Raw genomic sequence first — 25,536 nt, 5'->3', positions numbered from 1 at the left:
AGTCTCTAGTTCTGCCTCTCTCCACCACTCCATTCTTCTATCTTTCCCATCTCTCCATCGAATATCCAAAGAACTTTAGTTTTATCAGTTTCCATTTATTCATTTTTGGTCTCAATGCCTGTGCTACTAGAATCATGTTCATAAAGTCCCATCCCTGGTCTGTAAGTTCAAGAATATTCCCTTCTTTTTCCTCTTACCATACTCAGGGCTTTGAGTCTTATGTTGTGGTCCTTAATCCATTTGGGGTTGAGTTTGTGTAGGGTGAGACAAAAATGATTCATTTTATTCTTTTATGTATAGCTTTCCAGCTTGACATGCACAATTTGTTGAAAATGTTATTTTTTCCAATATGTATTGTTGGCTTCTTTATAGAAAATCAGGCAGCTTACATTTGTGTCTTCATTTCTAATCCATTGATTAGCATGTTTGTTTTATTTTTTTTTGTTTTAATTTTTACTATAGTTCTGAAGTTAAACTCAAAATATGGGATGGCGATAATGCCAGTGGCTTTTTTATTGTTTATGGTTTTGTTTTTAGCTATCTTGGTTCATTTGTGTTTCCACATAATGTTTAAGATTGTTTTCAATGTCTATGAAGGATTTTGTTGCAATTATAATGGTGATTGCGCTGTTGGTAGGTTTTGGTAGGATGTCATTTTCACTGTTTTAATACTCCAATCTATGAGCATGAGAGGTTTTTTATAAATCTTGTATCATCCTTGTTTTTAAAATAACTGTCTGTAGTTTTCATTATATAAATCTTTCCCTTTTATTGTTAAATTTACACCAATATACATTAAATTTATTTCAGTGTATTTTGTGATTATTAGTTTGAATGGTGATGTTACCCTGATTTCTGTCTCAGTGTGCTTGTCATTTGTATATAGGAAAACTACTGCTTTTTATGCACTAATTTGCATCCTGTTACATGGATGAATGCAATAATGGAGAAAATTCAAGATATGAAAATAGAACTTAATAAAGAAATAGAATTTTGGAAGAAAAGCCAAAAAAATGAAAACTTCAGGAATTCAACCCAAAATTCAGACAACATACTGTATCAAGTGGAAGATAGACAAGTGCATCCTGAAGACAAATGAGAAAAATTCGATTAATAAAAAAATTCAAATCCAAAAGGATTCAGGAACAGAACATGCGTAGACTCTGGGACACTATCAGAAACCCAAACCTGTAAATAATAGCCATAGAAGACAAAGAGACCCAGGCCAAAGACACCAGAAATATTTCAACAAAACTGTGGAGTAAAATATCCATAATCTAATAGATGTCGATCAAGGTCCGAGAGATATAGAGAATATCAAATACATGGGACCAGAAAAAAAAAAAAACAAGCAAATAAATAAATAAAAAAACTCTGTACATCATATAATAGCCAAAACACTAAATATGAAGTATACTTAAAAATATATCAAAAGCTGCAGGAGAGAAAAATCAAGTCACATACATAACTGCTCTTTCCCGCTATAATACAATATTTTTATTAATTGAGAATTTCATTCAGTGCACCCTGCTTACACTTGCTTCCCAATTTCTCCCTACATTCCTTTCACTCCCCTCCCCCAAAAGTACCACGTTCATTTTGTATTGCTCATCTACTCATTGGAGTATGGTCAAACTCCCATTAGCCACCCTCTTAAAGATAATTGAGTGTCCCATGGTTTCCCCACCACTACCATTACCAGAAGCCATCAGCTGTGACGAGCTACATGTCAGCATCTTTATTACAGTTCTAAGGATTCTCTTCACCTGTCTGAACTGTTTCTTTTGTTGGGGCGGGTGTGCAGTGGTTGTCACAGAAGCCTTCAATGTCTCTCAATCTCAGTCATGAATGTGCAGTTATCACTGCAAAAGAAGCTTCCTTGACCATGGCAACTGGCAGCAGCATGGACCATGGACACCAACATGGCAGTTCTTAATAACAAAGGAAAACTTTCCATGATAACAGATTTAAGGAGCTTTTGACCACTAAACGAGTTCTATATAGAATTCAGAATAATTACTTAGATCTGAAGAGAATGTCAGATTTGGCCAAGAGTGCTCAAGGAAGAAAAACATCCCAGAACACTGAATCAAAAGAGATCTAATAACAAAAAAAGCACCAACATGATGGGCATTACACATTGTTTAGTAACTCTTAGTAAAGTAACTTAATAACTCTTAGTAACTCTTTAGTAAAGCTTAGTAGGCATATTGTACTTAGCATGTGTAAGGCCCAAGGTTTGATTCACAGCAGTGCTCCCCAGTAAAAAAGCATGTGCTTGCCTTTTCAGGCTATTTTTGCCAGGCTTCCTTCAGTGGTATGGGTAATTTGGCCATAACTATAGTTTGTGGCAACATGTCACATTTTTAAACCCTAGGTTCCTATATAACTGTGCTTATTTGTCTCAAAAGAACACTTTTTGATGGCTATAGAATTAAAAACAAAAAGACTGGCATTTTAACTTTTATCTAACAGCCCCATCATTATATAGAGTGTTTAGTCCAGTAGTTCAGTTCTGTTCATAGCACAGAAAAACAAAAAGCAGGGAGAGCCTTGCCACTTTTAAGGAGACAGGCTGCGGGGTTGGGGGAGAAGGCATGTGAGCTGTAATAGCTTTGGAACTAGCATGGGGATTTGATCTGTTACAGGCTTGCTTGAGTTCATCAGGAACTAGATACCCTTGCCAGAAATTGTTGGCTGTGGGGGATGAATAAGGGAAGTAATGACTTTTCCTGACAAACAGAAACCCACTTCATAAGATTCCTGAGGAATGCTCAGTTTGGTAGCAATCCTCTGTTTACCCAGTTAGAGTTTAGCCTGAGCTGAGCCTAGACTGTCATTTAGGACATTGTTAGCAGCACTGCCATTTTGGGACCTGCTTTGGACCTATCAGGACCCATATAGGAGGAGTGAACCAACTCTTGCAGTTGTTCTCTGCCTTCCACATGTGTACCATAGTATGTCTGCATATGCGCATGTGCATGCACTCATTAAATAAATGGTAAACGAAAACTGGAGAAATAGAACAATTTAGATTCTTCAGAGAAAAATGAGATCAGTAATAAGAAAATGGGGCAGAATGCGAAATGGAATCATAAATCATAGTATGTAAATGTCATAAATCACAGACTGCAGCACTCTTATGTATTGATGAGGAACTATAAAAGTATTAGCAGTTCTGAAATTATATTGTGAGTTTGCAGCATACCTGAGGACTGGAGCTAAAGTAGATATCTGCTTTTCGTCCCACCCGGCTCCCACATGGCTAGCTTTACACCTGAAATAACAACGCACAAATTGTATTCATTTAAACACTGCCTGGCCCATTAGCTCTAGCCTCTTATTGGCTAATTCTCACATCTTGATTAACATATTTCTAATAATCTGTGTAGCACCACGAAGCGGTGGCTTACCAGGAAGATTCTAACCTATGTCCATCTTGGACCAGAGTTTCATGGTGACTGCCTGACTCTGCTTTCTTTCTCACAGCATCCTGTTCTGTCTACTCCGCCTGTCTAAGCTGCTGTCCTATCAAATAAAGACAGTTTCTTTATTAACCAATGAAAGTAACACATAGACAGATGACCCACCTACATCACTCTATACTCAGCAACTATCTGTTGAGTATTCCAACATTTATTTCCAACAATGCTACTCTTAACACTTATGTATTCTTTCATTCATTACTTGCTTGCTTGCTTGCTTATTTATTTATTTATGAGATAATATAGCCCCGGCTGTTCTTGAACTTGCCATATAGCGAGCCTGGCCTTGAACTCAGGGATCCACCTGCCTCTGCTTTCTGAATGCACTGTTTAAAGTGTATGTCACCCTATCTGACCCTCAACATTTATTTATCCCAAAGATATTTATTCTTGGAACTGTTTATAGGACCTAAAGAAAGTTTAATTCCAGTTAAATTGCCTTTAAGTTACCTTCAACCCATGTTGATTTAAACACCAGAGTTTTTCTTTTTTTATTTATGTGTAGGCTTTAATAAAGGCAGAACATTCATGTTTATGTTTTCTGTAAATGTTATCATTAATTATTTGCACTTTTTGTTGAGAGATTCTGGTTGTTGTTTTTATTTTTTTTTGTCACTTAAAAATTTTCTTTAATACTGCCAAGTCACTTCAGTATAGAAAACAGTTCTTGTTACGCAGACCACTTACACATTGTAGCAAAGGCTGCAATTCTGATAGTCATCCTTCTCCTGCTTTATTCAAATAAGCACAGAGTTGCCTTTTGGTGAGAAAGGCTGTTTAATATTTTTCTGGCAGAATAATTTTTGCTTCTCCATGTACAGTGCTGCAATGAAGGAAAAGATTTTCTGAAAAACATAATTTTCTTGCAGTGACTTGGAAAATGTACATGCTAATATTCCTTAAATAGTTTGAAAGAGAGAAGACTTATTTGTGTGGCACTTGTGAGTTTTCAGCATGTACTAACATTGATAGTTATACCTGGTAGTGTTTATAAGAGTGGTGACTTCTGGCTGCTGGTCACAGAAGACTGTGAAGTCTGTGCTGTTTCCTGAAAGGAAAACACAGTTTCCTACTTCTGTAACTTTGGATAAAAGTAACATCATTAAACTCTAATTTTTAGATGAGTAAATTGGTATAGATGAGGTCTGAGGACCCTTTCAGCTTTCACATAGATTTCTTATTTGCTATTGGGAGAATATTTTAGGCAAAATAAATGCCTTGAACATTGATATAGGTAAACAGTGGGAGAATTTGAGTTTGAGTGTGTTATTGTGAGCCTTGCAACTTGTCTTTGCCTTTTTATTTTCACAAGCACTAGATCTTTGTATTTTCTTAGTAGGTTTATTTAGTTTTTGTTACCATAATGAAGTACCACAAATGAGCAATATTTATAGAGAAAAGAAGTCAATTTAACTCACAGTTTTAAAGACTTGGCTTCAAAAAATTTGGCATTGATTCAATTCTGCTGTATAACCTTTTGTGTATGTCACAAGTCTGTGACTCTTGTCATGGCGGGAGTATGTGTGCGAGGAAGGAATCACATATCAAAACTGGAACCCAGAGAGACTGGGATCCCACATTCTCTGATACATGCCTAATTTGGTTTAAGGATATTCTACTAATACCCATTTTTAAAGTTTGGGCACCTTCCATACAGCCACCCTGGGGATCAGTCATTTAGCACATCTGCTATGCTGGGGGCACATTTTAAATCGGCAACTCCACAAGAGTGGAGAATTCTGGAAGGCAAGCATCTGGGAAGACAACTTGCTGCTGAGTTAAGAGAGTTGGCAATTGCAATAAGATATTTCTATATTATCATCTAGACAGTAACAGCTTTTATTTGCCCACAGAAGTGCTGGTAATGATGAATTTGTGGAGAATGGCTTCTAGCAGATTTTCACTTCTTGTTTTCTTTCTTCACCCTTCAGGAGTTTGGTAAATGTAGTTTTGTAACATTCTAGGTTTTTATATTGAAAATTAAGAAAAAATATTTGAAAGAAGAGAATGGTTGATGATATGAGCTGTCACTAGTTTTGAAAACTAAAATGTTTGCCCACCATTTTGCTTTTGGCTGATTTCTCCTTTGAACCATGGCTTTAGTAATAGCCTTTCAGAAACTCAGGAGTTACTGTAAAGCAGTGTTCCTTAAGACATGCTCACCTTGCTGAAGCCCTCCCGGGAAAGTTCCCTTTTAGCACTGGTTTTATGTTTTTACCTCTTCATCACCGCCGGCACCCACAGTGCTCATTCCCATAGCTGAAGTGGAGGTCTGTAGTGATGTTTTGTGTCTTCAGGACAAAGAGATGATGTGAACCATTCTGCTTTCTGTGCCAGTTGCTAGAATTATTTACAAGCCAATCAAATCTGTTGCAACCAATTGGTAAACTAATTGGTAATTTTAGCTGCACATCTATATGTAGTTATCTGAATGACTATAACTTTACTTTCAGAGCCACTTTTGTTCTGTTTCATCCTGCTTGACAAAATGGCCTTCATAGCTTCAGGGAGAAAGATGTGCATCAGTGACTGCCAGGCAGCTCCAGCAGCTCCTCATCTGGTTGTATTCGCTCATTTGCAAACATGACTCAGATTACAGCTGCCTGCTACCACTCTGATCATTTTTGATAACACTGAGTTAAACATTCCTTAAAATGCATTAACCATCAAATGTACTTTCTCTCTGTCAACTAGTATAAAAAATATAGTTGCTATGGTCTTACCATACTTTTTTTTCAAGCCAAAGGGAAATCAGTTGAAAATTTCCAAAATAAATCATTCAAAATTAAATTTTTCTGTCCCCATTTAATGTAGGTAGTTTAAGTAGAATGATTTTAATTAGACAATTTGAGTTATATTAGTAGAATTGAGAGAAGGAAGCCAACTAACTTCTTAGATTTTTCCCTTTCCTGATTGTAGTAGACTTTCATTACCAGTAATTTGGCACCAAGGACTACCTTTGAAAGGAAGTACATAATGCTTCTTTGTTCAGAAGTCTTTTAAAGTAAAACATACCTTTTATGACTGTTAAGGGTGGTATTTTATTTCATTTGTAAATAACTTGACAAATTTATTAATACTGAGTCTGATTTATGAAGTGTATCTCAATGTGTACTTTTAAGATATTTGCTCTAGATTCTACAAAGTTAATTTAAACTTAGCTATGGGAAGATCTATTATATAAATGAAGGTTTGCATTTTGTGATCTTTCTGAGCCTATTGAAAAGTCATAGTAAAGTGAGACTGGCATTTTTAAGAAGGTCTTTTTTAAATTTTATGCTTATCAGTGTTTGTCTCTATGTATATATATGTACAACATATGCATGCCTAGTACTGGTAGAGGCCAGAAGAAGGCATTGACTCTCCTGGAGCTGGAATTACTAGTAATTGTGAGCTGCCATATGGGTGCTGGTAACTGAATCCTAGTTCTCTGTAAGAATAGTAAATATTCTTACCTACTGAGCCAGTTCTTGAGCCCTGTCACTGACATGTCTTACAGTAAGAATAGGATAGGATGCTAAAAATGACTATAGTTTACATTTCTTTGTCTTGTACAATAAAATGACAACTTTGACTGGTGAATATATATATTGACTTGTGCTTTGCACTCATTTCTTACACAAAATAAAATCAACATTTGGGTATATAATGAGCCCATTATAAGAGATTGCTTTCATTTTATTTATAAAATATATTATTACAGTAGTATAATTTTGGGTTATCTAAAGAAGAAAACTAGGGCCCGGGAAATGGAGAGGGTAAATGCTTGCTGTGCAAGCCAGGGACCTGAGTTAGCATTCCCAGCATCCATATAGAAAGTCAGGCTCGGTGGCATGCATATGTAATCCCGTGCTGGGAGGCAGAGCATCCTTAGTCCATGCTGGCCATCCCACAGAGCCAATCATTGGAATCCAGGTTCACTGAGAGATCTTGCTTCAAAAAATAAGATGGACAAACAGGGGAGATGGCTTAGGGGGTTAGAGCATGTCTTATTCACTGTTCTATTGCTGTGAAGAGACACTATGACCAAGCCCAGGTATAAAAGAAAGCATTTAATTGGGGACTTGCTTACATTTTCAATGGGTAAGTCCATTCATGACTGTCTTTTTTTTTTAAATTAAGTTTTATTGAGCTCTACATTTTTCTCTGCTCCCATCCCTGCCTCTCCCCTCCCCTTCAACCCTCTCTCAAGGTCCCCATGCTCCCAATTTACTCAGGAGATCTTGTCTTTTTCTACTTCCCATGTAGATTAGATCTATGTATGTTTCTCTTAGGGTCCTCATTGTTGTCTAGGTTCTCTGAGATTGTGATTTGTGGACTGGTTTTCTTTGCTTTATGTTTAAAAACCACTTATGAGTGAGTACATGTGATAATTGTCTTTCTGTGTCTGGGTTTGTCAGGGAGCATGGCGGCAGATAGGCAGACATGCTGCTAGAGCAGTAGCATAGAGTTTACATGCTGATCCACAGAAAGAGGTGGCAGAGAGAGTGAGATAAGGGCTTCTGAAATTGCAAAGCCCACCCCCACTGATATTTACTCCAAGGCTATACCTCCTAGTCCTTCCCAAACAGCCCACCTGTAACATGAGGGAGCCTGTTTGTTTGGGGGTTTCTTTCCCGCCCTGCCCCCAAGCTGTTTAGTCCCAGAGAAAAATCACACTGATCTTATAAGTTATAATGCTGATTGTCCCATTAGGTCAGGCTTCTTACTGGCTAACTCTCACATCTTGATTAACCCATTTTTCTGATCTATTTTAGCCATGTGGCTCAGTACCTTTTTCAGTGGGGCAGCTCACATCCTGCGGCTTGGGTGATCTGGGCAGGAGTGGGGAGAATCAACTTCCTTCTCCCCAGAATTCTCCTGCTCTCCTTGCATCTTTTCCACTTCCTGTCTAGTTTTCCCGCCTACACCTCCTGCCTAGCCAATCAGCGTTTATTTAAAACATGATTGACAGAATACAGACAATTCCCCTGCACCACCCACCAACTGGGAAGCAAGCATTCAAATACATTAGCTGTAGGGACCATTTTTATTCAAAGAACCACAGGATACTTTCAAGCATGAGAGCCTGATTTTGAATCCCTAGCAGCCCTGTAGGCATACCTGCTACTCCAATATTGATAGGCAAAAGACTGGCATCTCCTGAAATGTTGCTGTGTAGTCAGCCTAGCCAAAATAATGAACTTTTAGTTTAACAAGATACTTTATTTGTATTTATATGTATATGCATATATGCATACATAGACAAAAGAAGAAGAAACATAGAGGGCAATAATGGTTGTTATGAATGTGGATAGAGAGCAGAGATGGTATGTTCATCCAAAGTAATCTGGCTTTAAAATGTTTCTGTCCTCTTCAGTGAATTTAGCATTTGTCTTTGGAAGTTGAAAGGGACATTTTGAATAGCAGGAGATGCACTACTAAATTTGCTTCCTTCACCTTTGTCTTCTTTCTTTCTGAGCCAGGAGACACAGCTGCTAAACTATAGCTACAATTTCTTTAGTTACATCATATCTAATTCCTTGTGTACATAGTCTCATTTGACTTTGTACCAGCTGTATAAGAAATGATGATTCATTATATATAACTAGAAATTTGTACCTTTTGTCCTATAGTCTCCCCATTCCTTCTACTTCTTGTTCATGGTAACTTTCTGTTTCTGTGTATTATGCTAGGTTTTTTTTTTAATTGCATGATACCCTGCTTTCTCCTTCCTTTTAGCTTATTTCACTTATCATAATGTTTTTTAAGGTTCATCCATGTTGTTGTAAATGTGACAACCCCCTTTTAAGGCTGAATAGTACCCTCCATCATCTCACCATTTCTTTATGCATCCATATAATTGTACAGTGAACATGGGAACATGCAGATAAGTCCTCACGGTGCTGGTTTGATTCTTTATGGATATGTGCTTAGCAGAGGGACAACTAGGATATGTGGTGATTGTAATGTAATGTTTTGAGGATTTTCTGCACTGTTCTGTACAGCGGATTCTCTTTTGCTCATCCTTACTAACAGAGTACAAAGGTTCTCTTTCCTTTTTCAGCTAACATTTGTTATCACCTGTCCTTTTAATAGTATCCAGTCTAACGTGTGTGGACAGTGTCCCTTTGGGATTACAATTTGTATTTTCCTTACAGTTAATGCTGTTGTGTTGTTGGTTGTTTTTATCCTTTACTCTTTTTGCTCTTTGGGGGGCCCGATACCCAACTCCCAAATAAATACACACAAAGAGACTTATTATTATTTATGAATGCCTGGCCTTAACTTGGCTTCTTTCTAGCCAACTTTTCTTAAATTATCCCATCTACCTTTTGAGTCTGGGCTTTTACCTTTCTTTATTTCTGTATACTTTTCTTCTTATTCTGTGGCTGCTGTGTAGTTGAGTGGCTGGGTAGTGGCCCCTGAAGTCCTCCTCCTTCCTCTCTGTTCCTTGATGCTCCCTTTCCAGATTTCTCCTTCTGTTTATTCTCTCTGCCTGCCAGCCTTTCCTATCCTTTCTCTTGCCTTGGTATTGGCTGTTCAGTTCTTTGTTAGGCTAATCAGGTGTTTTAGACAGGCAAAGTAACACACCTTCACAGAGTTAAACAAATGTAACATAAAGGAATGCTCATATCTTTGCATCATTTAAACACATGTCTGATGTGGGAGCCCCCCCCCCCCCGTCTGCTGTCATTACCATTAATAAATAAATAAACTGCTTTGGCCTGTTAATAGGGCAGAACTTAGGTAGGCAGGGGAAACTAAACAGAATGCTGGGTGGAGTAGGGAGAAGCCATGGACCCGCCAGAAACAGACATGCCAGGTAGGCCATGACCTCTTGGTGATATACAGATTAGTAGAAATGGATTAAATTAAGATGTAAGAGTTAGCCAAGAAGAAGTTAGAGCTAATGGGCCAAGCAGTGATTTAATTAATACAGTTTCTATGTGATTATTTCGGGACAAACAAGCGGCCTCCCTGCTACACACATCCCACAGCATAAACAAATGTAACACATCTTAAAATAATATTTCAAAATACCAAATTTTTTAAAATTCATTTTATATACCAACCACAATTCCTCCTCCTGCTTCCCTCACCTTCCTCCAACTCCCCATATACTCCTCAGGAAGGGTAAGGCCTCCCTTGGGGAGTCAATAAAGCCTGGTATATCAAGTTGAGGCAGGACCAAGCCTCCCCCCCCCCCCGCTCCATCAAGGCTGAGCAAGTCATCTCACCATAGGGAATGGGCTCCAAAAAGTCAGCTCATGCACCAGAGATAGATCCTGGTTCCACTGCCAGGGGCCCCACAAACAGACCAAGTCACATAATTGCTTCTCATATTGGAGTCTGGACCGACATGGGGCCCTCTGCATATGAGAAGCAATTATGTCGGTCCAGACTCCATGAACTCCCATGAGCTATTCATAATCTTGATCCATCTTGCTTATGTACTTTCTCCTCCCTCTCTTCTACTGGACTCCAGAAGCTTGGCCCAGTCATTGGCTCTGGATCTCTGCATTGGCTTCCATCAGATTCTGGATGAAGGTTTTATGATGACAATTAGGGTAGTCACCACTCTGATTACAGGAGAAGGTCAGATCTGGCACCTTCTCCACTATTGCTAGAAGTCTTAGTCAGGGTCATCCTTGTGAATTCCTGGGGATTTCCCTAGCACCAGGTTTCTCCCTAAACTTATAATGGCCCTCTCTATCAAGATATCTCTTTCATTGTTCACCTTCTTCATCTCTTCCCCCAATTTGACCATCCTATTGCCTCATTTCTCATCTCCTATCCCCTTCCTTCTGTCCCTGCTCTGCCCCTAGTTTACCCAGGAGATCTCATCTGTTTCTCCTTCCTAGGGAGATCCATGTGTCCTTCTTAGGATCCTCCTTATTACCTGGCTTCTCTGGGGGCTATGTATTATAGCCCAGCTATCCTTTGCTTTATATCTAATATCCACTTATAAGTGAGTACATACCAGGTTTGCATTTCTGGGTATGGGTTACCTCATTCAGGATTTTTTTTTCCTAGTTCCATCCATTTGCCTGCAAATTTCATGGTGTCATTGTTTTTTACTACTGAGTAATACCCCATTGTATAAATTTACCACATTTTTTTTAATCCATTCTTTAGTTGAGGGGCATCTAGGTTGTTTCCAGGTTCTTTCTGTTATAAATAATTCTACTATGCACATGGTTGAACAAGTGTCCTTGTGGTATGATTAAGCATATTTTGGGCATATGCCCAAGAGTGATATCGCTGAGTGGTGTGGGAAGTCCATCTGTATATGTGGTTTTATTTTTAATTGGTTAATGAATAAAGAAGCTTCTTAAGCCTGTAACAGGGCAGAATAGAGCAAGGCAAAAATTCCAAGCAGAGGTGAAGGAGAAACAAAGGTGGAGTCAGAGAGATGCTATGTAGCTGCCAAAGGAGACAGATGCTGGACGGAAACTTACCGGTAGGCCACAGCCACATGGTGATGCATAGATTAATAAAAATTGGTTTATTTAAGATGTCAGAGTTATTTAATAAGAAGCCTAAGCTATTGGCCAAGGAGTATTGTAACTAATATAGTTTCTGTGTGATTATTTTGGGTCTGGGCGGCCGGGAAACAAAGAAGCAGCCTCTGTCTACAAATTGGTGTGCCAACATGGGCTAAATACATCCACATAAAAACCTGAGAGAGCTTAAAAAGAAATTCTAGATACAAAAAAAAAAACCCCTAGAGTTTAGCTTCTTGGTAGCCACATTTATTCTTTTTCGGATGGGGTCTTTTTGCTGGCAGTGAACAGGGGCACTGCAGCTCCTTTAGGAGAGGTCTTCTTGACTCAACATTGGCGGCAAAGGCTGCACAGCTTCTTTAGGGGAGGGCTTCCTGGTTCGTGCTAGTTGGCACGTACAGCTCTGGCTCTTCCAGGAGGCTGAGCACTTAGATGGGGTTTGTGAGTGGCATGTTGCAAATTGCTTAATGGTGACATATACCCGCTGCAACTCTGGTGCACTGTGCACTTTACTCTCAGAGGCAGTAAACATGCCTCTACTATGTTCTACTGAGCAGAGATGATGGACAGGGCCATCATCTAGAACAGAGTTGGTTCTAGCCATGCCCGCTTAGCAATTAAAAAAAATACTCCTGGTCAGAAAATAATTATAGATTTGCATGCTATAAAGACAAATTTAGATAGAAAAGACCTCTAAATGGATCACAGTGTTGGATAAATGTACGTAAGCTTGAGAGAGAGAAAAAAAATAGTCCCCTTTCTGCCTCCTCTGCCGCCATGGCGCCCGGGAAAAAGCTTGTGGCGAAGGGGGGCAAAAAAAAGAAGCAGGTTTTGAAGTTCACCCTCGATTGCACCCACCCTGTAGAAGATGGGATCATGGACGCTGCTAATTTCGAGCAGTTCCTCCAGGAGAGAATCAAGGTGAACGGCAAAGCTGGGAATCTTGGCGGAGGGGTTGTGACCATCGAACGGAGCAAGAGCAAGATCACTGTCACTTCCGAGGTGCCTTTCTCCAAAAGGTATTTGAAATATCTCACCAAAAAATATTTGAAGAAGAACAATCTCCGAGACTGGTTGCGTGTTGTCGCCAACAGCAAAGAGAGCTATGAGCTGCGTTACTTCCAGATTAACCAAGATGAAGAGGAGGAGGAGGATGAGGATTAAGACACATTGGTCTGGAATGTTTTGTATTAATTCATAAATAAAATTTAGGAACAAAAAAAATAGTATAGACAGTTATAATACAAAAAAGAGTACAAACTGTCATAGATTAAAGGAGTAAAGATAATAAATATTAAACTTGTAAAAAATGGTGGAGTAAAAACATTAAGCCATATAAGCATGAAAAATACACAGAGAATCTAGATTATGTATATTATTATATTTTCTTTGAATTTTTTGCCTGTGATTGAGCTAAGTACAGAGAGACATTTCATTGTATGGGCTGCTAAGCTAACCCAAAATATATCTTTTAAAGGTATCTTGATTTCAAAATTTGGGTTTAAGGATATGTTGTCAAGCATAAATTATAGTTATAATATTTAGTCCATTTACATTTGACAAATTAAGGAAAATTATCTGTACTATTTTTTGAACCCAAAGTTTAATACTTATATTTATTATCGTAACTATATTTCTTTAATTCCATCAAAGATCCCAGAAGAATATAATATTGCCTAAGTAAACAGGAAGTACATTGTAAGCAACTTCCAAAACTCTACAATTGACAGAGGCATCTTGCTGCCTGGGCAGTCACCCAAAATTTTTCTGTAACGTTGGGGCATCCATCATCAGTGTATAGGCCCATAGTATCTGGAAGACTTTGCCATGAAGCAGGAAATTTTAAAGACAGTTCTGCCTATATTGGCAGTTTGTCAGTCACTTTCTTTTGTATCCTGCAGAATGTCTGGCAGACTCTTTCATGAAGCAAGAACACCTTCTTTAGGCAACTTCAGCAGTCCTTTTTCTGTGGGTCATTCATGTCCAGTTCGTACAGCATACTATCAAACAGTCCAGGCAAGAGCAGTGTTTTGCCCAAATGGCTAACCAAATTCATAAGGAGTCTCTTTAGTACCCATGATCTTCTTGAAGTATATTGGCGATGACAGGAGCAGATGTGTCTCATTGTCATGAAAAGTCTTAAGTTCTTAAAACATTTAAATGCCATATTCTATAAGTCTTTGAAAGGTTTGAAGAGTACCTATCCATCTGAAATATATCTCTGTTCATCCAGAAAACCTAAGTAACATGACTCCAACCTAGACTATTATAGATGACTATCTATTAGCCTGTATTTCTTAAATATGCATTACATTTTTAAAATGAGCTTCACAAACACAATATGTTAATCAAGAACAGAAATATACATATAACAAAATTGATCTTAAATTTGTATCAATAGGCCAAGATCCACACCAGTGCAAAGTATTCATCTCTATTGCATATTCCCCTTTAAATGTAAACAAACATTTGTAAACAATATTTGGGAATTTGGGCATAGTTCTTTCCAAACTGCATTCTGATTTTTGTTAGGCAAAGTATTTTTGGGTATTCATGGAGACCTTTCAGGGGGGTCTTGGTCCATCAAACTATATTAGTCTGGAAGGAATCCACATATTTAATCCTTTGTAGAAACAAATGCAGAACCTCTTTTCTAAAGTAATAAATCCTTAGACCCCAATTTTGAAGTCAAGATACCTTTAAAATACATATATTGGCTTAGTTTAGTAGCCTGTACAATGAAATGTCTCTCTGTACTTAGCTTATTCACAGTCAAAAAATTCAAAGAAAGCACAATATATATAATCTAGACTCTGTATATATTCCATCTTCATGTGGCTTATCTTCTTTACTCTATTACTTTTTTTTACAAGTTTAATATTTATTTTATTATCTTTACTCCTTTAATATTTTACTGTCTGTACCTTTTTATATTATAATTGTCTATATTCTTTTTTTCTCTTCCAAATACATTTTTAAAACGCACTGTGTCTCATTTAGAGGTTTTTTTTTATGTTGGAATCATTCCTATTATGCATCTGTAATTCTTTTCTGATCAGGAGTGCTTCTTAAAATGTTAAGCGGCGAAGCTTAGAACTAAGGCTGCTTTGCCTTTTGACTCTGCCCAGTCCAACATGGCAGAAATCTGTTCAGTGCCAACTCTGTGAACTGTGCTCGCAGCCCCATTTCTAGGTACATAGTGGGTCTGTGTTGCCATTAAGCAAGCTGTAGTACTTTGCCCACAAACCCCATTCAAATGCTCAATCTCCTGAAAGAGCCAGAGCTGTTCTTGCAACTAGCATGAACCAGGAAGCCTTATTAAAGGAGCCGCACAGTTTTTGCTGCTACTGCTGAGTCAGGAAGGCTTCTCTTAAAAGAATTGCGCCTCTACTTTCTTCTAGCAGACTTTACCCAAGAAGATGTTGCTATCAAAAAGCCATGCTTAACTCTATTCTTTGTGTCTAGAATTCCTTTCCAAGCTCTCTCAGCTTTATTTGAACGTAGTTGGCCCACATTGGTGTGCCAATTTGTACTCAGAGACTGCTCTTTCGTTTCCAGCCGCCCAGACCTGAAATAATCACACAGAAACTATATTAATTGCAACGCTGCTTGGCCAATGACTCTAACATATTTCTAGCTAGCTCTTACATCTTAAATTAACCCACTTCTATTATTTTATATTTTACAACGAAGCTTGTGGTGTACCACTAAGGTTTCAACTGGCGTTTTGTCTGCTTTGGTGGCTGCATGGCATCTCTCTGACTCCACATACTTTCTCTCTACCTCTCTGTTCAGATTTTCTGTCTAGCTTTACTCTGTTAATCTACTGGCCAAAAGCAGCTTCTTTATTAACCAATGGCAATAAAACATATTCACAGCATACAGAGGAGAATTCCACATGACTGGATGTTTCATGTTATGACTTTGTTAGATTTAACATTTTCTTTTTTAAAAAAAATTATATATTTTATTAGGTATACAGTGTTTTGCATATACACTTGCATGCCAGAATAGGGCACCAGATCTTATTGAAGATGGTTGTAAACCACCATGTGGTTGCTGGGAATTGAACTTATGGCCTTCAGAAGATCAGCCGGTAACCCCTGAGCCATGTGTCCAGCCTTTTAACATTTTCTTTGACCAATGAATCTGTTTCCTCTATCATATCTTCAACACTTGCAATTCTCTCTTCCATCTCTTGTATTCTGTTGATTATGCTTGCATCTGTAGTTCCTATTTCTTTACCTAGATTTCCTATTTCTAGAATGTCCTCAGTTGTGTTTTTCTTCTATTGCCTCTGTTTCAATTTTAAAGTCTTTAACTGTTTTCTTCACCTGTTTATTTTTTATTTTCTTGGCTTTCTTTAGGGGATTTGTTGATTTCTTCCGATTTTTTGTCTTTCATTTTTTTTAAGGGCCTGTATCATCGTCATACCCTTATTTTTACAGCCATTTTCTTCTGCTTCATCTGCATTGGGATGTTCAGGTCTTGCTGTTGTAGAGTCACTAGTTTCTGCTGGTGCCATATTGCTCTTTATGTTGTTGAAGGTGTTCTTATACTGCCTTCTACCCATCTGGGTTTGGGGTCTTTATAGACACAGGTGTTGCTTCTTCCTCCAAATGGTACAGTTAGTGCCTGTGCCTCTGGGGGCCACTGATGCCTGGAAGGAAAGAGGGGGTTGATGGGCTCTGTGGACTTTGGGGGCAGAGTGGGACTGGTAGGTTACAGAGACCAATGGTTGGCAGGGGTGGTGGAAAGGCCTGCCCACAGGAGTCTTACCTGCTTACCCGCTAGTATGGCTGTGATAGGTGGGGAAGGGACACAGGGTGTGCTTTTGGGGTCTAGGGCCTAGAGATCAGGGCTGCCCCCTTCTGAAATAGGTGAAGGTGATGCCTTTTCTTCTGGGGCTGCTGATTGTGTGATTATTTCCTTTGGGAAAATATCTAGGTTCTCTGGTTATTTTTTCCCTTTGTCCATTTTAGAAGCAGGTTGTTTATCCTTTATGTTGAGTTATATGATTTCTTTATGTATTTTGAGAATTAGTCCCATGTGAGATAAATAACATAACAGGTATTTTTCTCAGTCTGTAAGATACTTTTAATCTATTGAATATTTCTTTTCTAGTGTAACATTTTTAGTTTTATAGAGTTCATTTTTTTTTTTTTTTTTTTTTTTTTGCTTTTGTTGCCTGAGCTTCTGGTATGATCTTGATCACTGTCTTGGTCAATATCAAGGAAATTTCCTACTTTTCTCAGTTTTTTACTGAGACTTTTACAATATTAGGTCTTTTTCTATAGTGAAGACAAGGGACTGTTTTTATTCTTTTTCATTTGGTGGTCCCTAACACCATTCACTGATTATTTTATCCTTGATATCCTTGTCAAAAAGTTAATTTCATCATTTATGTTTTTTATGATCTGTTTAATTTTTTAAGATTTATATGTCTGATTTATGTTTGTACTGTACTTGCTTGATTATTAATTTTTTTATAAATAATTTGAAATAGAAAGTATACTGTCTTCATCTATTTTTTCTCTTAAGATCAAAGCACCATTTTAAATCTTTTTGTCTTATTCTATATGAATTACACAATTATGGAATTATTTCTGTGAAAAATGCAAGGAGATTTTTTGAAAAATGATTGCATTGAACATGCATTTTGCTTTGGAGAGTATGAATACTTTAAAATGGTAATAGACATGATTTTTATTTAATTCTAAGCTTTGACTTTTTCCACATTATTTATAGTTAAATCCATTGTTTTCTAAGAGCAAATATTATACAATTTCTATTATTTTTTGTCAGAATGTAGTCTATCTTGGTGAATATTCCATGTGAGTTCTCGAAGAATATTTATTCTGATACTGGTAAATGCTCTTCAAATGTCAGTTATTCTCCATTTGAGGGTTGACATTGTGGGGCTCACCTTCGAACTTAACTGGTTTACTGCCTTTGCAGCAAACGTAATGGTTAGGGTAGTGGTTTGTCTCAAATGTTTCAATGGATCCCAGAAGTGCTCCCTGTTGCACCTTGTTGTGCATACCCAGGGTGAAAGGGTTCAGGAATCCTGAGGGTCTTCCATTGTGCCTTAGCTCTCATGTTTTATTCTTTTAACTATTTTTTTTATTATTTCATTTTCTTAGTATTTTGACTGTTTTATTTATTTTTCTGGTAGAATTTGTAACACACATACACACATATATAATACTTCTCTTTTCAAGTAATATTCTAGTTTATAGTGAGTCCTTTATAATAACAAACTAGTTTTAATTTCTCTTGTTCTTCTCATTCATCATTTAGTTTTAATACCTACGAATACACAGATAGAGACAGTAGAGGTGATTCAATAATTAAGAACATGAACTGTTCTTCCAGAGGACCTGAGTTCAATTCCCAGAACCTATATGGTGACTCATAACTGTCTTTAACTCTGGTTCCGGGGGATCTGATGCCTTCTTTTGGCCTCTTTGAGATCCAGTCACACATGTGATGCAAAGACATGCATGTAGGCAAAATACTCATAAACCTAGAATAATAATTTAAATTTTTTTTGAAAAGACACAGAAGTATTTTTAATAGAAAATGATGTTGAATTTTTTATTTTGAAAAAACTGTTATCTGTGAAATTCATTAATAAGAAAAATAAAAGTATTAATAGAAATAAAAATATTTTTTTCTTTCACTTTTAGTTCTTTTTTTTTCAAAGTCTATTAAATTAGGAAAGTTTCCATTTCCGCCCCTCCTCCCAACACCCTCCCACTCCCTTCCTCCCCCTCCTCCTCCCTCTCCATCCCTAAGAGCAGTCAGGGCTTCCAGCCCTGTGGGAAGTTCAAGTTTCTCCCCCCTCCTTCCAGGTTCCGGAAGGTGAGTATCCGAACAGACTGGATCCCAAAAATCCAGTATATGCAGAGGAAACAAGTCCCAGTGTCATTGTCAGTGACTTTTCAGAAAGACTCCAGGCCAGCCACATTCAGAGAATCCGGCCACATTCAGAGAATCTGGTTGGATCACATGCTCGTTCAGTCCCAGACCAACTGGCCTTGGTGAACTCTCATTAGATCAGTCCCCTTGTATCAGTGGGTGATCGCACCCCTCGTGGTCCTGAGTTTTTTTCATGTTCTTCCTCCTTCTGCCCCTCATTTGGACCATGGGGGGCTCAGTCCGGTGCTCCAATGTGGGTCTCCCTCTGTATCGCCATCCATCGTCAGATGAAGGATCTATGGTGATAAGCAAAATCTTCATCAGTATGGTTATAGGCCAAGGCCGGTTCAGGCACCCTCTCCTCTGTCTAGAGAACAGTGTGGGGATCTCTCCCAAGAGTGGAATTGCTGAGTCCTGAGGGAGGTTGACTCCCAGTTTCCTGAGAAACCGCCACACTGATTTCCACAGTGGCTGCACAAGTTTGCATTCCCACCAACAATGGATGAGTGTTCCCCTCATTCCACATCCTCTCCAGCATAAGCTATCATTGGTGTTTTTGAGTTTGGCTATTCTGACAGGTGTAAGATGATATCTCAAAGTGGTTTTGATTTGCATTTCCCTGATTGCTAAGGAGGTTGAGCATGACCTTATGTGCCTTTTGGCCATTCGGAGTTCATCTGTTGTGAATTCTCTGTTCAGTTCAGTACCCCATTTTTTAATTGGGTTAATTAGAGTTTTAGTGTCTAGTTTCTTGAGTTCTTTGTATATTTTGGAGATCAGACCTTTGTCTGATGAGGGGTTGGTGAAGATCTTCTCCCAGTCCGAAGGCAGCCTTTTTGTCTTACTGACAGTGTCCTTTGCTTTACAGAAGCTTCTCAGTTTCAGTAGGTCCCATTTATTCGTTGCTTCTCTTATTGTCTGCGCTCCTGGGGTTCTGCTTAGGAAGTGGTCTCCTGTGCCTATATCTTGTAGACTACTTCCCACTTTCTCTTCTATCAGGTTCAAAGTGGTCCAATTAATGTTGAGGTCTTTAATCCATTTGGACCTGAGTTTTGTTCATGGTGATAGATATGGATCTATTTTCATTCTTCTACAGTTTGACATCCAGTTATGCCAGCACCATTTGTTAAAGATGCTTTCCTTCTTCCATTGCATACCTTTAGCTCCCTTGTCAAATATCAGGTGTTCATAAGTTTGTGGGTTAATACCCGGGTCTTCTATTCGATTCCATAGGTCGACTTCTCTGTTGTTATGCCAATACCAAGCTGTTTTCAATACTGTTGCTCTGTAATAGAGTTTGAAGTCAGGGATGGTAATGCCTCCAGAAGTTCCTTTATTGTATAAGATTGTTTTGGCTATCCTGGGTTTTTTGTTTTTCCATATAAACTTGATTATTGTTCTCTCAAGGTCTGTGAAGAAGTTTGATGGGATTTTGATGAGAATTGCATTGAATCTATAGATTGCTTTTGGTAGAATTGCCATTTTTACTATGTTGATTCTCCCAATCCAAGAGCAGGGGAGATCTTTCCATTTTCTGGTATCCTCCTCAATTTCTTTCTTCAAGGACTTAAAGTTCTTGTCAAATAGGTCTTTCACTTTCTTGGTTAGAGTTACCCAAGATATTTTATGCTATTTGTGGCTATCATGAAAGATGATGTTTCTCTGATTTCCCTCCCTGCTTCTTTATCCTTTGTGTATAGGAGGGATAGCGATTTTTTGGAGTTGATCTTGTATCCTGCCAAATTACTAAAGGTGTTTATCAATTGTAGAAGTTCGTTGGTAGAGTTTTTGGGGTCACTTATGTACACTATCATATCGTCTGCAAATAATGAAAGTTTAACTTCATCCTTTCCATTTCGAATCCCCTTGATCCCCTATGTTGTCTTATTGCTATTGCTAGAACTTTGAGCACTATATTGAAGAGTAATGGAGAAAGTGGACAGCCTTGTCGTGTTCCTGATTTTAGTGGAATCGCTTTGAGTTTCTCTCCGTTCAATTTGATGTTAGCTGTCGGCTTACTATATATTGCTTTTATTATATTTAGGTATGATCCTTGTATACCCAATCTCTCCAACACCTTTATCATAAAGGGGTGTTGAATTTTGTCAAATGCTTTTTCAACATCCAATGAAATGATCATATGGTTTTTTTCTTTCAGTTCATTTATATGATGGATTACATTGATAGATTTGCGTATGTTGAACCAGCCCTGCATCTCTGGGATGAAGCCCACTTGATCATAATGGATAATTTTTCTAATGTATTCTTGGATTCGGTTTGCCAGTATTTTATTGAGAATTTTAGCGTCAATGTTCATGAGTGAGATTGGTCTGTAATTCTCTTTCTTGGTTGTGTCTTTGTGTGGTTTTGGTATCAGGGTAACTGTAGCTTCATAAAAAGAATTTGGCAATGATTCTTCTGTTTCTATGTTGTGAAATACATTAAGGAGTATAGGTATTAGCTCTTCCTGGACGTTTTGGTAGAATTCTGCATTGAAACCATCTGGTCCTGGGCTTTTTTTGGTCGGGAGGTTTTTGATAACAGCCTCTAATTCTTCGCGACTAACCCGTCTATTTAGATTGTTCACCTGGTCTTGATTTAACTTTGGTAAATGGTATTTATCTAAAAACCAATCCATTTCTTGTACATTTTCCAACTTTGTGGCATATAAACTCTCGTAGTAAGATCTAATGATTCTCTGATTTTCCTCTGTGTCTGTTGTTATGTCCCCCTTTTCATTTCTGATCTTATTAATTTGACTGTTCTCTCTCTGCTTTTTGATTAGTTTGGCTAGGGGTTTGTCAATCTTGTTGATTTTCTCCAAGAACCAACTTTTTGTTTCGTTGATTTTTTGAATTGTTTTCTGTGTTTCTATTTTGTTGATTTCAGCCCTCAGTTTGATTATTTCCAATCTTCTACTCCTCCTGGGAGAGTCTGCTTCTTTTTTTTCCAGAGCTTTTAGGTGTGCTGTTAATTCTCCAATATATGCTTTCTCCGTTTTCTTTAATTGGGCACTTAGTGCTATGAACTTTCCTCTTAGCACTGCTTTCATTGTGTCCCATAGGTTTGAGTATGTTGTGTCTTTATTTTCATTAAATTCAAGGAAGACTTTAATTTCTTTCTTTATTTCTTCCTTGACCCAAGGATGATTCAGTAGTTGACTGTTCAACTTCCACGTGTTTGTAGGCTTTCTGGTATTCGAATTGTTATTGAATTCTAACTTTACTCCGTGGTTTTCCGACAAGACACAGGTGATTACTAATATTTTTTTGTATCTGTGGAAGTTTGCTTTGTTACCGAGTATGTGGTCAATTTTCGAGAAGGTTCCATGAGCTGCAGAGAAGAAGGTATATTCTTTCCTATTTGGGTGGAATGTTCTATAGATATCTGTTAAGTCCATTTGATTCATTACCTCTAGCAATTCTCTTATTTCTCTGTTGAGTTTCTGTTTGATTGATCTATCCATTGGTGAGAGAGGTGTGTTGAAGTCTCCTGCTATTAGTGTGTGTGGTTTGATGACTGCCTTGAGTTCTAAAAGTTTTTCTTTTACATAAGTGGGTGCTTTTATATTAGGGGCATAGATATTCAGGATTGAGACTTCCTCCTGATGAATTGTTCCTGTTATGAGTATGAAATGTCCATCTCCATCTCTTCTGATTGATTTTAGTTTGAAGTCAATTTTGTTAGATATTAGAATGGCCACACCCGCTTGTTTCTTAGGTCCGTTTGCTTGGAAAACCTTTTCCCAACCCTTTACTCTGAGTAGATGTCTATCTTTGTGTTTGAGGTGTGTTTCTTTTAAACAGTAGATTGATGGATCCTGTTTTCTTATCCAGTCTCTAAGTCTGTGCCTTTTTATAGGTGAGTTGAGTCCATTAATATTAAGTGATATTAATGACCAGTGGTTGTTGATTCCGTTTATTATTTTTGTGTGTGTGTTTGTGTGTGTGTGTGTGTGTAGTAGAGTTTGTGTGTTTCTCTTCTTTGAGTTGTGGTTGTGAGTGGTCGCTAGTTGTCTGAGTTATTGTAGGCAGTGATGGCAATGTTGGATTCCTTGGGTTGCGATTTTCCTTCTATTATTTTCTGTAAGGCTGGATTTGTGGCGACGAATTGTTTAAATTTATTTTTATCCTGGAATATTTTGTTTTCTCCGTTGATAGTGAATGATAGCTTGGCTGGGTATAGTAGTCTGGGATTGCATCCATGGTCTCTTAGTTTCTGCAGTACCTCTATCCAGGACCTTCTGGCTTTCATGGTTTCCATAGAGAAGTCTGCTGTAAGCCTGATAGGTTTTCCTTTATAAGTCACTTGACCTTTTTCCTTTGCAGCTCTTAATATTCTTTCTTTAATCTGAATGTTTTGTGTTTTGATTATTATATGGCGAGGGGACTTTTTTTTTTATCCAGTCTATTCGGCGTTCTGTATGCTTCTTGAATCTTCATAGGAATATCATTCTTTCGATTGGGAAAGTTTTCTTCTATAATTTTGTTAAATATATTTTCTGGGCCTTTGATATGCAGTTCTTCTCCTTCTTCAATCCCTATCATTTTTAGATTTGGTTTTTTTTATTGTGTCCCAGATTTCCTGAATGTTTTGTGAAGAGAATTTGTTGGATTTGCTGTTTTCTTTGACCAGAGCATTTATTTTCTCTATTGTATCTTCAGAATCTGAGATTCGTTCTTCTATCTCTTGTATTCTATTGGTCATGCTTGATTCTGTAGTCTCCATTCATTTACCTAGGTTTTCCATATCCAGCCGGTTCTCGTTTTGTGTTTTCTTTATTGCCTCCATTTTAGTTTTCAATTCTTGGACTGTTTCTTTTACTTGTTTGATCGTTTTTTCTTGGTTTCTCAGGGTATCATTCACGGATTTACTTAATTCTTCAAACTTTTTGTTATATATTCTCATCCATTTCTATACTCATTTCTTCAAACTTTTTGTTATACTTCTCATCCAATTCTTTAAGGGAGTTATTCATATCCTGTTTTAGGGACTCTATTGCTTTCATAATGGCACTTTTTTCCACTTCTTCTGGGTTAGAGTGTTCAAGTCCTTCTGTTGTAGGGTCGTTGGGATCTGGTGTTTTCATGTTGTTTTTCAGATTGTTGGAGGAGGCCTTGCCTTGGTGTCTGCCCATCTCTTCATTCAAATGCTCTCTATTGGAACCTCTGTTAGCGGGTCAGGTTCCCTTGTTGGGCAGGGAATTCACTGATAGAATGCCCACCTTTCCTCAGGCAGGCTATTGAAGCACAGACACTCCCTCTTTCCGGGATGCGCCTGCAGAGCAGGCCCAGCGTGCAAGGCAGCTGAGCTGAGGAAATTTTATGGCCCCAGGGGGAAGGGAGAAATATAGGAATTTGTACCTGGATGGAAGCTGGGATGGCTGGCGGGAGAGCTTAGCAGGGTGGAACCAGCACTGCAGGGTGACCTGGGAATCTGGGGTCTGGGAAAGTCCGAGTTCCTCCTCGCCAGGCCCCTGCCGCAGGCCTGAAGCAAACTCACCCCTCCGATGGCCCTCTGGCTGGAAGCTGGGATGGCTGGCGGGGGAGCTAGCAGGGTGGAGCCATCAGTGCAGAGTGACCTGTGAGTCTATGGGGTGGGAGGGGGGGAGTCCGAGCTCCTCCTCGCCGGGCCCCTCCCGTGGGCCCGAAGCAAACTCCCACTTTTAGTTCTTTGATGCTGTTTCTTTCTTCATATACAGCTGTGTATTTGACCTATATTATTTTCTTTGTAAAGATTTGTTTTTTTTTTCAGTGTCTGTTTTTGAACATTTTTGACAGAAGGTCTCTTTACATCAAATTCTCTAGAAGGATGGATTGGGTAATTCAGACCAGTTCTCCCATTGAAGATAGAGTCTAGATGAATTGTCGGAAATCTTCACAAAGCTTTTAGTAATAAAGGAATATTTTGAATTAAGCAGTTATAGGGTCTTGACCCAGAAAATACAGAGTGCTGCTGAACAAAGAAATTCAGGAGAATATTTCAGAATAATTTATTTGTTAAAGAAGATTGTGGTAGAAATTAGTTGTAAAAATGTGAATAATAAAAATTATAAACATGGGATGGAGACTGAGAGTAACTGGAGACTTCTCTTTTGTTCCCAGCCACCCAGAACCAAATAATCACACAGAAACTATATTAATTATAACACTCTTTGGCCAGTAGCTTAGCTATATTTCTGACTAACTCTTATATCTTAAATTAACCCATTTCTATTATTCTGTATATCGCAATGAGGCTGTGGCTTTCCAGATAAGGTTCTGGCATCTGGCTCCTTCAGCAGCTACATGGCATCTCTTTGCCTCTACCTACTCTCTCTCTTTCTATCTCTTCCAGCCTGACTATATTCTGCCCTGCTATAGGCCAAAGCAACTTCTTTATTAACCAATGGTAATAAAACACACTTATAGCATACAGAGGGAACCCGCACCAACTGAATCATACTGAACAGGAACCTTTTAGAATTAAAATACTGCCTTGTGAGTCACCTTAGAAGGTATTGGTACTCTGCTACCCAAGCCTGGCAATCTGAGTTCGATTTCTGGAACTCATGTAAAGGTGGAAGGACAGAAGGAAAGTTCCTCAAATTAATCATGGGTATGTGTGAGAAATCCAAGCACAGATTGTATTTAATGGTTTAAAGC

At 38.2% G+C, this 25,536-nt stretch overlaps 2 protein-coding genes across 5 annotated transcripts in view; both read left to right on the top strand.

Moving 5' to 3' along the window:
• Positions 1–25,536, top strand: part of Scaper (S-phase cyclin A associated protein in the ER) — a 354,060-nt gene that overhangs the window by 27,814 nt on the left and 300,710 nt on the right. The gene's annotated exons all lie outside the window — the stretch shown is intronic.
• On the top strand, positions 12,732–13,195 carry LOC148122346 (large ribosomal subunit protein eL22). The gene has a single exon (XM_087905676.1). It carries the CDS (start codon positions 12,749–12,751, stop codon positions 13,133–13,135), a length of 387 nt encoding a protein of 128 aa, XP_087761802.1. The 5' UTR covers positions 12,732–12,748; the 3' UTR covers positions 13,136–13,195.

The sequence above is a fragment of the Myodes glareolus genome, chromosome 4, assembly GCF_982192425.1.
Source record: "Myodes glareolus chromosome 4, mMyoGla1.1, whole genome shotgun sequence".
Lineage (NCBI taxonomy): Eukaryota > Metazoa > Chordata > Mammalia > Rodentia > Cricetidae > Myodes > Myodes glareolus.
This window is presented reverse-complemented; position numbering and strand designations above follow the sequence as displayed.